The 18,907-nt window shown below is 36.5% G+C and overlaps 1 protein-coding gene across 2 annotated transcripts in view; it reads left to right on the top strand.

Annotated features, from left to right (window-relative positions):
* The window catches only part of ERICH3 (glutamate rich 3), a 103,165-nt gene that overhangs the window by 30,562 nt on the left and 53,696 nt on the right, over positions 1-18,907 (top strand). The window contains exons 1-6 of one of the 2 annotated variants that reach the window (XM_070486604.1): positions 421-539; positions 773-898; positions 4,413-4,484; positions 6,073-6,201; positions 10,864-11,022; positions 15,327-15,545. In XM_070486604.1, coding sequence (XP_070342705.1) covers positions 441-539; positions 773-898; positions 4,413-4,484; positions 6,073-6,201; positions 10,864-11,022; positions 15,327-15,545 — 804 coding nt within the window. In that variant the 5' untranslated portion in view covers positions 421-440. Of the gene's footprint in view, positions 1-420; positions 540-772; positions 899-4,412; positions 4,485-6,072; positions 6,202-10,863; positions 11,023-15,326; positions 15,546-18,907 lie in introns of those variants that run through there. The other variant, XM_070486603.1, reaches the window with a different exon arrangement.

Below are 18,907 nucleotides of genomic sequence, written 5' to 3'. Positions count from 1 at the left end.
TAAGTGGAAAGGAAGAAGATGAACAATCCGGGAAGAATAACACCCTCTGCTTACAGAAGATGTAGAAAAATACAACAAATATGCCCATAGAGAGGATTAAAAGAAAATAAAAACAAATAAATAAAAACCAGAACCTACCGCTCCTGAGACTGGCATTAATGCCCATTGAAACCAATCTGGAACACTTTATATCTGCAGTACTGCATAATCTGAAAAAATCTGAATCACAACAAATTAAATTACATTCTGGGCTGGAGAGTGAAAGAAGAAAATGCAGTGTGAAAACAAAGTAATTAAACCAATTATTTTTAGAATAAACTGATGAGCGCCTCTGTAGCTTACATGTTTTGCTCTTCAAAGTATTTCCTGTGAGATCATCAGACCTGTGAGCACTGCTTCTTTTCATTGTTTCAAGGTATCGCCCCACCCCTTCTTCCCGAATGTGTTCAAAAAGAGAAGTGAAAACCACACCTGGGTTCCATCAAGGGAAAATTGTTACTCTAATGAGAACCTTGTTTTCAACGTCAAGTGCAGCACCTGTGTGTATTTTCACAATGATGGGTATATGAGCCTGCCTTTCTCTTCTTTTCCCTTATGAAATATTCATTAAAAGTGAAAGTTTATCAACCATAGTACAATCCTCCTTTAGGCTTAGAAGACACTGCCACTCTCTGTGTGTGTCTGTCTGTCTCTCTCTCTCTCTCCCTTTTTGGTAACTAACACCACATTTTCTGCTTTGTATTTCTATGTATGTTCTATTTATTCATGACAGATCACAAGAAGTGGAAGAATTCTTTCTGAAAAAGAATACAAACTAAATATCATGAAGAGGGATCACCAAAAATATATCCGGGAATGCTTAGCCCAGGCTATTTTCCATAAGGTTCTTGATATGGAGGTACAAGTATTTATTATTTTCTTTATAACTTATATTTTTTAATATGATAATTAATAATACTTCTGTACCCAGAAGCAGGGGAATTCTTCCTGTATTTCATGAAAAAGGAATGGAACAAGGTGACCTGAGAAATACCCTTTATCCCTCCAGGTGGCAAGGAGCTGAGACTGAAGTCAGCTTTTCTCCATTTCATTTAGGGACAAATGTGGACATCGTTATATATTTTGTGATATTTAATTTAACAAATGCAGATTTTTAATCCATAATGGCTACTCTAAAACATACCATCCCTCACCATCTGCACCTCAATTTCCATTTGCTAAAAAAAAAATGTGACATCTGTTTAAATATCAGTAATTCCACTGCCATGAATTATTTCAGATTTGTTATTCTTTTAAGGCTCTGAAGCTTGGCCGTATGCTAAATTTCAAGGAATAGGCATTGAAACATCTGCTATTCCTCCTACTTTAGGCCGCATTGGTCAGCACAGATTCACAACCCAAGCACCAACACTTTTTTTAAATCTGACATGGCATTTTTAGTAGGATATCTAGCTCACTTGAAGAATTATTTTAGCCTTACTCCATGGAACTTGTAGTTTCAAGCATCAACACCGTTTTAATTTGTGTGAAAAAGGATGTCACTTCTTGGCTTGACCATGCAGCGGTAAATCAGGACACTTGGCTCATAAAACCATTGACCTGTGGGTGCAGTAAACATTTATGAACAACTGTAGAATCATTGATAAACCAATGGTAAGTGTAGTGCCACTGAAAACATTTATTATTATGCTACCGTTATAATGAGTAAGTGTTATATTCACTTACGATGTATATGATCTGTTAATTTAGGAATTCATTTTGTGCTTTAGATCATGTGCATGAATTACATAGAATCATTGTTCATGGTCCCCAAATTCACTTGCTTATAAGTATTAGTTGAAATTTACAACTGATGTTAAAAAAAAAGTACAGTGTGAAATTAATCTATATCTAGTTTCTAACTTAATCAATAGGCACCAAGTTCCTTGAAGTTTGGTTTTCTAAAATTTCATGTAACCGACACATCATAACTGCTAAATATGCTATTATTTAAGAGTATTTGTGTATTCTTAAAGTTTGGAATAAATATCTTAGATAAATATTAATATGTATGTATAATATACTTTTATATAGTATATAATTATAATATATAATGTATGTTAATATAATTAACAAATAGAATATTTCTAAATTGTCACATTTGTCTCACATTTAGTTTATGCTGATGCTGTTTACTAATGTTGTTGTATTAATATTCATGTGTTCATTCATGCAACAAACATTAATTGCAGGCTTACCATGTATCAGTATGAGGTTATGTGATGTAGCTGCAAGATGTAATTAAAAAAATACTGTAGAAAATGATCAAGCGCTAGAAGAGAGGAACAAACAGACGGAGGTCAGAAAAGAAAGGAATGATGGCTTGCCTCTGTGAGAGTCAGGGGAAGCTAAACGGAAGTCCTCTATTTGAACTGGACCTTGAGGACTGTGCAAGAGTACATGAACACATGAGAAAGGCATTCCAGAGAGTGAAGACAGCAGGTGTGAAGTTACAGAGGTGTGAAAGGACATTGTAAATGGACAGGAAAGCTCACTGAGGCCCGACTGCACAGTGGGTTGATTGAAAGACTGGCAGGAAGTGACACTCCCCAATAAGTTGGGGCCCAGTTTCTGAGGGCCTTCACTTCCCAGCTAGGTTTGGAGTTTAGGAGATGAGGTGATAAAACGTTTTTCAGCAGGGGAGTGAAATAAATGAGCAGAGCTGTCTTAGAAAGATGATGTTGCTAAAAATGTGGAAGATGGATTAATGAGCTGGAGAAGATGAGAGGTGGGAGGTCAATTAGGAAGATGGTGCCAAGGGGTGTGGGCTGACAGCGGTAGTGGAAGCGCTGGGGAGATGCAGCTGTCCACAGAGCCATGGAAGAGGGAGAAAGACAGACATTGCCTGAACAAAGAGGGGTGAAGAGATGGAGCCCAGAGCAACTCTCAGATTTCTAGCTTAGTGGGTGGTGCATTGCAGGAGATCAGGAACAACATGGGCTGGAAAAGAACCTTTAAATGGTGGAAAAATGTGTCTGATAGAGTGGTGTCCTGGAAGCCAGGATGCTCTCATAAGCTGTAGAATGGTTAAATAAGATGAGCACTGAGAAAAAAAAGAAATTAGGTTTGACCCCGAGGACAAAGACATCGGTGGCCGTGGTAAAAGTTGTTTCAGTGACGGTGAAGGGTGGGGGGTGGGAGTGGATGACTGCTGTGAGCTGGAGGTACATGGAAGATGGAAAATGGTTGATAGTGAATTTAGTAATGAATGGGTGAGAGAACAGGAAAAGGGAGAGAAGCAAGGGACTTGTCAAGAAGAGGATTGATGACGCTTAAGCAGGGAATGAATGAGTCTGCAGGGTCCCAAAGGCAACGGGAAAGGATCAAGAACAGAGACACAACACTTTTTAAAAGGGCCAACAAGTAAAACACTCTCAAAGTGTCTAAATGATTTCAGATCAAATTGTAAGCAGATTATTTTCACATGGGGTTTACTTTTAAACTGTATAATTAATATATTACAGAAAATTTGGAAAAGAAAGCTTAAAAACAAGAAAGCATAAAAAAGGAAAATAACCATGTATGATCCCTCCTCTCAGAGATAACTGCTATTGACAGGCTCACATTTCCTTTCGGTCTCTACTCATATGTAAACATTAATAAAAGCTCTATGTTGTGAGAGGGGCATGGTTTTGTGAAAAAAATAAGAACCAAAAAACGAGAAGTTAGCGTCAGACAGACCAAGGTTCAAATTACCGTTCCACTGCCTACGAGATGTGTGACCCGCGGCAAGCTCATGATCCTCTGCCTCAGTTTCTTCATTTGTCAAGTGAGACTGCTTCACAGTTAGAGTTGTTCAAGAAGGGACAATGCACCTTCCTAGCACAGGGACAGGCACACATTATGAGCCTGATCAGTTAACTTGTATTTCTGGGCAATTCTGTGTCCTACTTTTTTTCTGCATTACGTGCATTTTCCATTTTTTTATACAGAATCTTTATGAATCTTATTTTAATGATTATATTCTATTCCATTATATGGATGTGCCAAAAACTTAACCATTCACTTTAAGGCTTGTGTTGCTTCTGAATTTTTGCTTTGAAGGAAAAACATAAAAAAAACTTTCAGACAGCATCTTTGTTCATAACACATTTAAAAAAAATTATTCAGATTCTCCCCTAGGTTTGGAAGTGAAATTTACTGGTAAAAGGGTAGAGACACTTTCAACAGCCTAATCTACGTTAAGAATTGGCTTTCCAAAGAGTTGTACCAATTTATATTCCTGCTTGCACACTTATGCAGATGATTCTCCTCCATCTCAATGACAAGAGGGGTAATTGAGAATACAGTTGGTTGCTAGGGTTATTTTCCTCTAAAAAATTCTTTGCTATAATTTATATGATTCTCTTCTCTGTCCTTTCATGTATGCTTAGCGTTACCATCAGCTTGAAATAAGAAAGAAACTGGAGACCTTAGCTAGGAAGGAGCGAATTCAGAGATTTAAGGTAAGGACCTACATAACTGTCTTTTATTTGACAATATTATTTTGTGATTTTGAAAGCCAATAATGCTATTATTGAAGTTCCTTGGGGCACTTACATTTGGGTAACTCATAGCTGAGGTCAAATGACAGTTCCATCAAGCCTAAATTTTGGCCACCGTTGTTACAGAAGATCATAACAAAGTAGGAGCTGCCTGTGCAAAGTAAGTTTTATAAGGCACAAACCTTTCAAAGAAAAACTTGAAAACATTCAGGTTTTAAGTTTTGCTCTTGTATTTTCTTAACTGATATGTGATAGAGGCCAAAGGATTTTTTGCTTTTTTGTCTTAGGAAGGTAAAAATAGATAGTGATGTTCCCAATGTGATGGAAACCAGGGCATTCTAAGAATTATCCAATGGCACATTTTCCTGTGAATGTGAGCCTTGAAAATATATGGTAGGAAAGATCTACCTTAGCAAACAAAAGCATAAGATTTAGACATTTTCTATAAGGTATTTGAAAATCCTTACTTGTTTTCTGTTTTTGTATTTGATATTCCTACTTCAAAGTGAAGTTACGAAAATGTATAAATTTGAGTCAAGAGATGAGAGACTCAGTTAGGCATGTTTGAAAGGTTTCTCCTTAGGCTGGCAGTTTTACTCAATTTCTTGGGCCATTCAGATTTACACGTTGTTCTTCATTTTCTGTGTCGTATTACAGATGTGGGGCTCAAGACTCATTTCACAAACTGATCAATATTTGTAAAGCTTCTGTAGAATAACTTGCCATCTAAGACAGTAATTTTTCCCTCTCACTTGACAGACTCAAATCTGTCTATTTTATCATGGCCAAAAGATAATCGTGTTACAAAACTGTTGTTAAATACTAGAAGATAGGTCAGTTTTTCAAGATCAGAAAAGTTGGTGTGTAGAGATTTGTGGTTAATGCAACGTTGCCAATATTGTCCTACATCAAGGACTGAGGTATAGATTCTGTAATGTTGATGGACTAAAATGGTTACTGGAAATAAAGAGTGACTGGCACTGCCTGAAGCAGATTGCCAGACCTGCTAATGAAGTACATGTTATAGCACGAGCGAAGTTCATCAGAGACACTCCAGTTCCTCCTGTGTGATTTTTATCTGTAACAATTTTCACTTTATAGCTGCGCTTGAGGAGATACCTATGTTTAAGTCTCTTTTTTGTAATAAGCAACCCTTTTGCTGAAGGCATTCTTTAATTATTTTTAAAGGTAGGAAAGTAATATTTTCTGGTAGTCCCTACTCATCAGTGTAACGAGGAGCACTGTGCTTCTTGTGGTGATCTACTTAAGGCAGATGAATAAATATTATCACAGCATTGAGGATACTCTGCTTCCACAGCTATTTCTTTGAGTAAAGTAGACTCAGTTTCCCACCTTTCACTACCACACCCAACTCCCAAGGACAGCTGTGAAAACTTTTTCTGACTCTCACGATAGGTCTCACAAGGAACATTCTTGAAAGTAATGAGAAAGGACTTTTTAGTCATATGGTATCTCTTACTTGGCAGACAATAACATAACCTAGATTACTAATGATGCATTAATTTGTTAAATCACTTTCTTATTCTAGGGAGAGCCCACAAGATGGTCTATAGAAAATAACATGCCAATCCTATCTCCCCACCCACCAGTTGGCCCAAAGACCAACCGTGGCCATAGTGTTCTGGTTGATGAAGGACATTCCAGTCTAACAGCACTGGTGAGTCGCATTAAACACTCTGTCATACACTATCCCAACTAATTAATTTATAATTTCTTATCATTCCTAGAAAGAATGCTCTCTGGGTATATGTCTGTACAATCCTGCAAATGCTGCTGAGTAAAAACATAGTCTTGCATCTGTTCAACTCTCTCTTTACAGAATGCCCCACCTCTAATCAATGTCACCTCTGTCAAGATCTGTCAAATCCATTTTGCTTGTTACTGCTAGATTTGTTTTCTTGAAGTGCAGATTACTTATGACACTTACATGCCCGAATGCCTTCACAGCCTCTGTGTCACCTATAGAAAAGCCTAGACTTTTTCACCTGACATTTAAGACCCTAAACCATATGACCTCGATTTAGCTATTGACATGATTACCCTTTTGTACTGTGCAATGCAGCAAAAATGTACCACTAGTTGTTCCATACACGTTCTGTATTTCCTGATCTCTGGATTTTGTTCTTGCTGTTCCCTCTACTCTCACCTTGTTTATGCACAAAGTCAGTGGTACTGTATAGCATTTTGGCCAGATACTTATATTTGTGCTTCTTTTATGAAAAGTATGTGCACATACTCTAAGATAAAAACAATTAAATGTACAGAAATTCTATTTAAAGAAATTATACACTGATATTTCATTCCAATTTCATTCATTTATAACCTAGAGGTGGTATTTGCTTGAAATAAGGTAAGGTAGCTTGAAACAATACAGATACAGGAAAAGATTTGCAAAATATTTCCTGGAGGTTGATGGTTTATGTTGTAAATGACCTGCTTGATCACGTCTTTATTCTTGCTTTGTGTAGCCTAATATGTTTCCTTGTTAGCATGAACATTTTTTTGGATTCTACAATATTTATAGAAAAATTGCAGTGCTTTCACAGATTGATGAAGTAGGTTTATCACATATATGTAGTGTTAAGCTTTGACATTTTTCAAAAGGTAAATATGTTTTGACATTTCCCGAGGAACAGCTCAAGTTAGGAAGAGCAACTGTCTTCCCTTTGTTGTTACCATATTTCCAGGCTTCATTTAAATGGATACGTACACAAATAATTCTTTTATTTGATGGCGAATTCACTAGAGTCTCAAAAGCTCGGCCTGGTGAAACAAGAGAAACAATCAGGTGCTATTTTCTATCTTCCCACCTGTTTAGGAGAGGAAAAACCCTTGAAAGGCTTTCTTTTCAATTTTCCAGCTGAACACCCTCAATAAGTAGTTTATGATACATCCAGGAGATCTTAATGTGGCAGGAGTGAGAAGGTAATTTAAAAATTACAGGAACACTGACACCAGCACTTCAGAAACCTTTCTCTCTGGTGAGCCGCAATTCTTCGCTCGGTCCCCGGCTATGGTGCTTCTGCTCCGTAAGGGATACCTGTTGTGATTCTGGAATCATAGTTCCCAGTTTACAGAAATACATGTTCTCCTCTTTGTTTTCCCAATCTGGATACGTATCCTTTAAATTTGACTCCTGTCCTCCAAGTGCTGTTGAGATGAAGATAACAATCATTTTGGGATGTTGCTGTTGATTTTTCTTGTTTAACTTTCTTGAATGAATAAGGAGAGCATCCAGTGAATGGTTATTGCACTTGGTCACTAATTGCACCTAAACTTTCAAAATAGCATATAGGCTTTAGCTGCACTGTTCCTATTAAAACTGGAAAATCATTCAACTAAATCTGTACATGCTTGGAAAATTCAGCCCCAGAGATCTTCTACTGAGAATTAGAAATGCTCAGCTAAGCTGAGTAATCACCAGGTAGTCCATTTCAGTTCACATTCATGTGCAGTTTTGGAAACGTTAAGCTACAGTGTCATATTTATTCCAAGAAAATATATTACAAACGATTTAAAATACAGCAAATTTAAGGTGGCCTCTCATGTGAACTACGATAGTTTGTAGCTCACAGCTGGTAGTTGAATGATGCAGATTTATTTTTACAGATAAATGTAATCAGTTAAACATTTGACTGCCTTATTCATCTAACTGAGTGATATCTGTATGCAAATGTGAAAAAGGAAAATTTCGCGTTTAGCAGACAACAGATCATGTTCTAGTTTGCAGTAGCCTGCTTTCTTGAATTCCTACATTAGATTTTCAGTGTTTTTGTGTTCCAGTGGATTATTTGACAGGAAAGAGTCTTAGATATATTTGTTTTACAGAGTTCAAAAGAATTCTTTTGGATGATCTAATTCCCTTGTTCAGAAACCTTTAGTTTGATTTCTCTTTGTGGGTTTAAAGACAGTTCACCTTTTGGCTCATATAGTGTTATGTCCTGTTTCTTTAAATCAAAGGCTGCTCCAGTCCATCCACTTGGCTTCCTGTATTAGTCATGACATAGGTTTGTGTGCAGAGACCCAAAGTAACAATGACTTAAAAACAAGGATGCCCTCCCCACCCCAACAGGCATATGCGACTCTCAGCTGATGTGCCATCTCTACTATATTAAGTCATCAAAAGCTCAGACTCCTACTGTGTCATTTTTCTGCCAAACTTAGTTTGTTGTCTTCATCCACATAAGCCAAGATGGTGTTTCATCATGTGGCTATTTCAGCCAGAGGGGAGAAGGTAAAGTGAAAGTGACAGCACACTTCTTCCAAGGGCATGATCTGGAAGTTTCATGTATCATTTCTGCTCACGTCTTATTGGCCAAAGCTGAGGCATACATTATACAGATTTGCAAGAGATCCTGGGAAATATAGTCCTTATTTGTGAGAACCATTCTCCTTGATAAGAATTCTGTTACTGGTGAAGAAATGAAAAGAGATGTTGGGGAATATTTATGTTTGCTACCCTTCCCATGTCTGACTCACAACTGTTCTCTTCTTACCCAGGTATTCAAATTTCCCATTCCTCGTCTCTGCTCATCCATTTTCTTCTTTTGCTCATCCATTTGGATAAAATATAATTGCTTCTGTGAAACTTTAATTTTTACTCGTCTCATTGGCTTGCTCCAAATAACTTTAAGTTCTAAGATGTTTTAATTCTCAGGTATCTTGTTGTTATTGTCTCTTTGGCAGTACGTGCGTGGTTCATTTGGCACTAATTGTCTTATGTCACCATTACATGTTAAAAATTACTTTTTCATCTCCACATAGTGCCTATAGTTGGAATCCAATAAATGTTGACTTAACAAAATCAGAGATTTAGCAACATATGACATGCTTTTCAAGATGGCGCTGAGGCCGAATTTTTGTAGTAGGACCTACCCCGTCATCATTTTTTTTCTGTATTTACACAACACTTTTCCAGAGTTGGATATTTGTTGTTCATGATTCTTTAGAGTCAATGTATTGTACCTTATTCATGAGTCATTTATATACCATCCTTTTCACAACCTCTTACCCAAATACTCATGTATTATTCTTAACAGATTTTCTACTCTCTTATTGTAATCAAACAACTGGGCCAAAAGCCTTGTTTTTCCCACTTTTGAAACATTTCTGATCTTTATACTAAAGTTACAATGTTCTGTCAGTGCCCCAACAGGCACTTCTAATGCTTCATACTGGCACTTTTGGTATTCTCTGCAGTACAGTCTTGATTAGAAAATGCATCAGTCAGGGTCTCAGCAGGAAACAGATGGCTCACACAAATAGGATAATTAGGAAGGGTTTAATAAAGAAACTATTTACAAAGATGCAGGCAGGGTTAAAGGAAACCAGCTAAGGATGTTAAGCATGCTGGGGTCAGCAAAATGGGAAACAACACCACATTGGCCTAAGGGAGAAAGGGAGGGATTGGATACCAGAACTGGCAGGCAGGACTTGTAAAGTAGGAGAGGACTTCCTGATAGAAACTGTGGACTTTGGTGGAGGGACTCAGCTGGCCCATCACGACCTTGGTGGAAAGGGTCCAGGAGAATTAAGACTGCAATCTCGTTCCCTTCTGTCTTTTGATCTACCAGTGCCTTTCATCGGCCAAATCCAACTGGCATCCTGAGGTTAGCTGGTGTAGTCCATAAAGAAATGACTCCCACCGGCCAGAGCAGGGCAGAGAAGAGGGGCAAATGGAAGATATCCAGCCTGGAAAAGGTCTCCATTTTTACACAGTGTTATCTAATGTTGCCAGTTAACTATTTTTCATTTTTGTTTTCCTAATATTTCAAGGAAGAAGTAGAATAAATGGTAATGCATCACAGTTGAACATCCGCCTTTCCTGTTTTGAATCACATTGTCTGCTTTTATTTCAGCACCAGTCTTAAGACTTAAAAGACTCACAGGAGAATTTATGTTGAAGACATTTAAACAGAAATGAGTCCATTCTAATCATATCCCTTTAGATCTCTAAAATAGGAACATTATTCAACTTAACATTAAATAGAGCAAAGCTATTCTACGCACAGCATAAATTGGGTGTTGTCAGCAAGTTTACAGTATGAATAAAATACAGGAAACTAACAGAGAACATCTCCTTTGTCTAGAATACTCTATAATTGTAGCATTTAGTTATGTAGAGGACTTCCACACCATATGTTTTAACAAATACTTTGGGTCATAAGGGTATGGATAATGGAGGGACATAATTAAAGTTTAATCTGTTCAGTAAAAAGGCACCATTAATTACTCTAGGCAATTTGTTGGGTTATTAATTGGTTCTGGAAACCTGTCAAGATACTAATTTAAATGGAATTTTTTTTCCCTAATTGTCTAGACAGCCCCTCGACCATACACTGCCCCAGGAAATATGCAGCCTCCAATTCGATTACAGCCTCTTCCCAGTAATCCTGCAATAGGAACTGTTCCAAAGATGACTTCGGGGTCCAGATCAAAAGCCTCATTGCTGGAAAATGAAGCTCCGTTTCCCATTGGGGTAAATGTTATTTCTTTAAGAAATATCTTTTTTATTCTTGATCACTGTATTAGATTACCACAGTTTTTAAGGTGCCAGATTCAATTAATCTACTCTGCGAAATTTATATTGAAATTTACTGTTTTTTCCGTGTATTTCTGTTTACTTATACCTTACTCTAACTGGAAAGCCTATAATTTCTGTATTATTGGGCAAAAAGAATAAGGCATAAATTTGTAATAATATAAGGTGATCTCTCATTAATTTGAAGGGTTGTATGAAAAATAGAGGACTTTTTAGAGCCAGATATGACTTCTATCAGAATAGACCCAGTGTTGATCCAAATTTTAAATGCGTGAAAACTAGAAAATGAAACTTTCCAAGAATAGGTTTGCATTTGCATGCCGACTGACTTTACCATCAGTGTATGAAATTGCTGCAAGTTTGACTCTGCAGAAGGATAGATATAGAAGGAAAAGAATGTCCATCTTTAAAAAATGCTGAATTAATCACACACAGGAGCTTGAAGCTGCTTCCTTTTCAAGGTTGTGTCTCAGATAATTTTTACTTATTTTATTAGAGTACAGGAAGGAGGTATGGTAACCATAAAATATGAGTTGCTTAACCAGGGAGGAATAATTAGGACATTTAGTAATTAGGGACGGTATTGTTTGTATTTCTAACATGAAGAAGAAACATTTGCCAGCTTAAGAAAGAAGCTGTGTCATGAGTGTAATTGTCATTGTGTTCAAATGGGTGAATTTAATTCCATTCCTTATTAGGAAATGTAAGACATATGAAATTAAGATATTTTTATCTAAGACTGACAGATAATCTTGACACTAAGAAATTAATTATTCAGACAAATAAATGATTGTGTTTCACAGTAAAAGTATAAATGTAACTCTAAAAGTGGTAACCAATATTTTAGTCCATTTGATATGCTTTTCAGCTTGTGAAGCAATTTTCACAAATCATATTTAGTAGCTTCTCAGAAAGCAGGAGAAATTAAGCCAAAAGTAGTGGCACTTTGTCTAGGGAAGACTGCTTAGAGCTAAGCAGGAACTTGTTAGGTCAAAAGTCAATTAGGTTGACAACTTCTAGGATCTGGTCTCTTTTTTGAGGGCCCAGAGATTTCCTGTTCCAGCTCGTACCCAGGAATGGTCAGGTCCCGAGAGATTGTCTCAGGCTAACTAAAATAACTCATAACAAGCTCATTTTTCTCCCTTTAGTAGACCAAAATTGGGAACCAAATCATAATCAGGCGCCATTAATTCACCAGATATTAAGTAATCAAAGCTTGTAGAAGCTGTGCATTTTCCCCTGGAGACAGACCTACATGAGAAGCCAGTTCACAATGAGAAGGTTGCCTGGTGAGCATGGAATCAGAATGAGGGGATAGGGTGAAATGGAATGTTAATGGCATCAGGCTAAGATGGCTTGATGCATCTATCTCATCCTAGGAATGGGCTTGCCAAAGGTACCAGAAAACTCCAAGGTCTTTGGCTAAAACCCCCTCTATCCTCCAGGGATAACTTTGCCGTTAGGACCGGAAATATTCAAAGTCCAATGGGTGGGATTTCCTCTCCCCTAGATAGTACTCAGATGGGCACTTTCCACATTTGCCAAGGTGATTATATTCTTTTCTAAGCTCCTATAAGTATTAACTCTACTTTGATAGACACATTTTCCTGTTAGATATGTGAATACTATCAATCAGGTAATATTCAAATTCTGCTGGCTATGGAGGGAGTTTTTATCTTTCAGGTGATTTTCCAAATCTGCTCTGAGACACTGGGTGGATTTGTTAATTAAATCTGCACAGGGCCTTTTATTTTCCTGTTTTCCAGTTTTGGGGTGTGAGTGACTGAGGGATAGGCACTTAATGGAAGTTTACATGGGCTGACAAGATTGGGATCAATTCTGTGTTAATTTAAACTAGCGAAACATAGTTTTCCCATTCAGTAACTATTTATTGGGCACTTACTATGGATTAGGTACTGCTCTAGGCATTGGTGATACATCAATTATCAAGTCAGACAAATGTATCTAACTTATTGGAGCTTATACTGTATTGTACATAGGCAAAATATACTGCTAGAAAAGACGTGCAGTTTTTTCAATGTCGTTGATGATGAAATGATTTAAAATAAAATCAGACAAGAAATTCCTAAAGAATACTAGTCTGCATGATTGCTGAGTATGTAGTGAACACCCACTAAATTCTTATTGTTTTCTTAAAGAATAAAAGATATGCATGTGGGAATTGTTTGAAAGTGCAACAGATATAACCAGGTTGAACTTTCTAAGCATCACGAATGAGGATCTTTGATTTAGGCAAAAGCAATGTGGTCAAAAAACAGACTGGTTGAGATGCAACCGAGTAAAAATAATGACTTGATTGAAAATGATTATCCTTAGAATGAGAGTTTCTTGTACACTATAGATAGGAGTAGAAATTGGTAGAACTATTTGTGAAGGCAATATTGGAATATCTATCAACATTTTAAATGAACATGCTCAAACATTTTAGCATATAGGAATTTATCCTGGGAATACACACAAATGTGGAAAGACATAGATTTAAGAATATTTAACAATATAATATTTGCTATAGTGAACAATTGAAAGACACCTAAGGATTTAAATAGAGTATTATTTAAAAATGTTATAGCATATTAAAGTATGTTAAAAAAAATAAGGTAGAATTATTTATACTGGCATGGAAGGATGTCCAAGATACTTTGGGCTAAAAAAGCAAAGTAAGGAGCAGCATGTTTCTTAAAAATTTACTAAACCATTCCCAAATAAGTGATGCAATTGACTGATAACTCCTTAGAAATTTAAAAAACAAAAATCCCCAGGCCCCAAAATTTCTGGATTCATTGATTTTATTATTATTATGATTTTTACTTCTTTAATTTATACTTCTTGTTACAATATCAAAGCACACATCACAGAAAAATTGGGAAATGTAAGAAAAGCGAAAAGAAAACATAACACTTGCAATTTCAACTATTCTAACGATTCTAAACTCCTTAGTGAATATCTGCTTAAATCCCTTTCTGTTCACATAAATGTTGTTTTCAATCAAAATATGGACTATACATGCGTTTATTTAACCTGACTTTACTTATTTAGCAATGAGAAATGTTTGGAGAATGACTTCTCTTTCTTAAAAATGAGTTTTCTCAAAGTTTAAACATCTCAAAATAAAGAATAAGTTGGGTGAAAATTAATTTAAAATCATACCAAATAAATTTGTATAAAATGGATAAAACTGATTAAAGATTCCTTAAACTTTGAAAAACTATCCAAGATACATAAAAATTACCAATTTATGAAAATTCAGAGACTCAAATATGCCTGAAAAATGTAATATAATTATTGGTTACACCTTTGGTGCTTTTTAATCATTAAGGTAATGCACATTGATTAAATTTTCAAATAATACAGAGATATATGAAATGGAAAATGACATCCCCCTGATAATCCAAATCCCCAAAGGCAACCTCATCTTCAAAGTCTTCCAGTCATCCTTGATTTTGTCAAAATCCACATATAAATTATTTAAAATAAACATGTGATCACACCGCATGGACCTTTTTAGGTCACATTATTCTTTTTAAAGCCTGATGAGAATCTATTATAAGAATAAAGCAAAATGTAGTTAAATATTCTCCTATTGATGGACCTGATGGTTCAACTAAATTTGTTATACGTGTGTGTGTGTCTATGTATGTATGTATCCTTATACACATTTACATCCGTGTGCTTGTGTAATTATCTGGGTAAAATATATTTCCAGAAGTTGAATTTCTAGGAGAAAATAAGCTATATAAAGTCTTTGGGTCACCATCTGGGTTTGGTTCCTTGATGTTATATTATCAAGGACCATTACAATACCTGGATGGGTGAAATCAATGTGAAAAAAGTACTCACACCCCATTGTTAAGTGGACTATCTAACCCTACTGCAAAGGACAACACTTCAAACTTCTTGATTTTAAATTGTTTAATTATGCTGAGTCCCCATAGCTTTAATGGGTTGTTGAGAAAAAAATGTCAAAAGTACTATAAAAGTGCCATCACTGTCTCTTTGGTTTAAAAATATACTTAAGTAAAGTTAGAAATTCATGAAAATTTAATTTGCTGTGGATACTGCAAAATGCCATTTTTCAGCAGACTGGAGTGCTTTGAGTTTCCCTATTGATATCAGTTGTGTTTGCATGCAATGCCAATCATGCAATCTTCTCTTTAATTTTGGGTTACATTGGGTCACCACTTCTATTTCACTGGTTCTGATGTCATGAAATGTGATTACAGGGCAAGAAAGCAGTGATGAAGTTCAGGAACTCCATGGACAATTCACAGGGAATGAATCGATATCAATTTCCGAACATTAACAATTACATGCTGCCTATTCCGCCTCCACCTCCTCCCCACAGTGGAACAATCACAAGGGGAAATAGACCTGAAACATGCAGAAGGAGAAGATTTCGCCCAATCACTGCTCCAAATGGCTTAGAACCTCTCTTTACCAAGGTGATTGTGGAATCAAGTTTTCTTTTATTAATTTAGCACAGATTACATTGCACTATTAGATTTCCAGATGTGCAGGAAAAGAATCTAGGGAAATCAAATGCAAAATGCACTGTGTAAAGAAATGTATTAATTTTATAAATGTAATTGTAAGCTTGAATGAATCTGAAACCAAATATTTGAATAGTTCAGTTGAGTAACTAATTTAGCACAATTGATAAAAAATCCAGCAATTCTCGTGGTCAAATTTAGTTTGTGTTCTACCTATTTCCAAATAATTTATTACCTTTAATTTGCCCATTCAATCGTATGTTGTCAGAAGTATTTTAAGATTTAATTTGTGAAAATTCAGGGACTTACATATACCAAAAAATTTATACCATATAAAATACCTGATTAAAGCTTACTCTTAGTGATTTTTGGCAAATTAATGTACTATATTAAGAAAAATTTTTCTTTCAGTGTTCTTCAAAAATAGTGTAGTTTGTTGTACTTATTTCCTCAAAATACTGATAAAGAAAATAGTCCTAAGGCCAGTTAGACTTTATACAGATACAGGCTAGTAAAAAGGCAAAAAGAGCTCTTAATTTTTATTGTGTAAATATACAACTAATAGTAACTATAGGTGACTTCTATGATTATTAGCAGATAGCTGGGTCAACGTTTCACCGATGGAGAATCAGGGTGCGGTATTTACTGCTTGTCCACATCTCGCTCCTGGCATCTATCCTCACAAATAACTTTCTCAAAAAGTTGGTACTGTCTTCCTTGTGCTTGCTCAAATTTCGTCCTTTCAATTCTGTTTTCTCCACTTCTCTTCCTTTGTTCCAGTCTCTGGCAGAGGACTGTATCCCTTATGTCTGAGGCCTACCCTCCACCCTGTGTCCTTGATTTTCCTTTTTAACTGCCTGTGGAAAACCAACACCATCTGTCATTCTCCTTTCTAATTTGCATTTTCATCCTCCCTCTGATATTCATCTCTGTCTTTCAACACATCCAGGTCTTATATGGAGTCACATTCTGTAGCCTTAGACTTCTGTTTTTCTTCTTTCCTACTGCAGAGTTCTCTGAAGCATAGTTTACTGCAACTTACTCTAACAAACAACCGCAGGCAACTCAGCTGACAACAACAAAGTTTTCTTTCTTATTTTCATTATTGTCTGTTGTTGGTCAGCTGCAATTCTGGAACCAGACCAGAGGAGTGGTCCCTGTCTGGGATATGTTGGCCTCATGGACAGCAGAACCATGGAATGCTTTAAGATTCTATTCAGGAGTGACACATGTCACTTACACTTGAACTCCATTACCAAAGCCTGACAGCAATGGAGTAGGAGGTATCCTCCTGTCACAGAGAGGGGCAGTGAATATTTGGGGCAATGATAGAATCTACCATATCCACTAACTTACTTTTGAACTCTTTGCCTGCTGGCATTGGTCTTCACTAGGCCAAAAAACATGCTCTCCTCAAGGATGTGGCCCCCGCTTAGCAAAAACAGTGACTTCCTAATCATCCTCACTTGGTGGCAGCATTTGATTTTCTGATGTTAAAATACGTTACTGGGATAAACTCTTCCTGGTCATACTTTTTAAAAAAAGTTTAAATGTCTCATAAACCCTAAGAGTATGTAAAATCTTTGTGTACAGGTTAAACAACAATAATCAAAAAAACACCCATGTTCACACCATTACTTCTTAACAAAGTAGAACACTACAGTCATGTTATGAGCACCCTATTTCCTGCCCCATCATATCCCCTACAGCTTCCCAGAGCAACCACCACACGGACATCTTTGTTAACTGAGTTCCTGCTTTTCTTTGGAGTCCTATCACTTATATGCATTCAACTTCAGAAATGAGCTCAAACCTAGCATTGTAATGAAAGGACAATATTTCCAGAAGAAAATAAGTTGAACAGAGTCTTTGGATCACAGTGTGGGTTTGGTTTCTTGGCAATTTTAAAAGCCCCTTCTGGGGAAGTCAGAGAGGCTGCGTCATGAGTGAGTCCTAGGAAAATGGGCTCACCGGAGTCAGGGCATCTAGTGAGGTCCTACTGTGGGCCAGCCACTGGACATCCAGCAGGAACATGCTCAGGGAGGTAGGCTTCTGTAGCTTGGCACAGAGGAGAGAGCAGCAACTTCTGCGTTCCGTGGTCATGACAAGTGAAGCACAGATAAGCATCTGAGGCAGCTTCCCCTGGGCATTCTGCCTCCATGGTGCCAGCAGGCGTCCTGGCTTTGACAGACCTTAGCAGTCTGTCTCTTGAGTCATAAGCCTTCAGTCCGACCTAGGTGATTTTTTTTTTTTAAACTTCTGTTCTCTCTTTTTGAAATCTCTTTTTTGGGAATGTTGGAACTATTAGACTGATGCTCTAATATTCTTAACTTTTCTCTCCTATTTTCTACCTCTTAGACTTTTTGTTCTTCTTGCTAGGAGATTTCTTCAATTTTATCTTCTACACATTCTACGGAATTTTTCCTTCTGCTGACTTAATTCTAAGAACTCCTTCTGTGATCACTGAGTGTTACTTTTAAAAAACATCTTATTCTTGTTCTGTGTGGTATTGATTCTTTGGTATTCATGGAGACTTACTTTGTGGGCTAATACATGTTTATTCTTTGTAAAGAATGTGATTCGCTAAATGCTGGGAGCAGAGTTCTATAAATGTCCAATAGATAAGAAATTTAAATTGTGTCATTTGTATTTTTACACCCTTAGCCTTCTTTTTTATTTGCTTGGTCTCTTTAGTTCCTGAGTTCTGATGATGATTCATTCTCTGTCATTATAGATTTATCAATTTTTCCTATAATTATGTCAAGTTCTGCTTTGTAAGTGTTGACAATACCTTGTTATATGCTCTCAGATTTAGGATTACTTTGTCTTACTGGTGAAGTGATTCTTTATCATTAAAAAATGATCTTGTTTGTCACGTTGCTTTTGGCCTTAAAATCTATTCTGTCTAATAGATTCTCATTTTCTTTAGATTGATGTTTAACTGGTACATACATATTCCTTTTACTTTCAGCTTTTTGAGTCTTTATGTTTAAACTTTAGGTTTAAAATGTTTTCATGGAGTGTATGGGTGTTCTGTGTTTATTTCAAGCTGAGAATCTCTGTTCCTTTAATAAGTGAGTTTAGTCCAGCTACATTTACTTTATTTAGTAGTATATTTAGACTTATTTGTGTGATTTTAGTTTGTATTTTCTGCTTACCTTGATTTTTTTTATAGTAGCATCTTATGCTATTATTGCCTCTTCCTTGAAACTTTCCTCTCTTGCCTTCCATAGCACTCTACTTTCATGGTTCTTTGCTGTCTCCTTTTACCTCTCGTCTTGCTCCTTTGTAGATCTTCTTTGTGTTGACTAGCT

The sequence above is a fragment of the Equus asinus genome, chromosome 16 (assembly GCF_041296235.1).
Source record: "Equus asinus isolate D_3611 breed Donkey chromosome 16, EquAss-T2T_v2, whole genome shotgun sequence".
NCBI classification, from domain to species: domain Eukaryota; kingdom Metazoa; phylum Chordata; class Mammalia; order Perissodactyla; family Equidae; genus Equus; species Equus asinus.
Note: the sequence above shows the minus strand (reverse complement) of the source record. Positions and strands in the feature narration are given on the sequence as shown.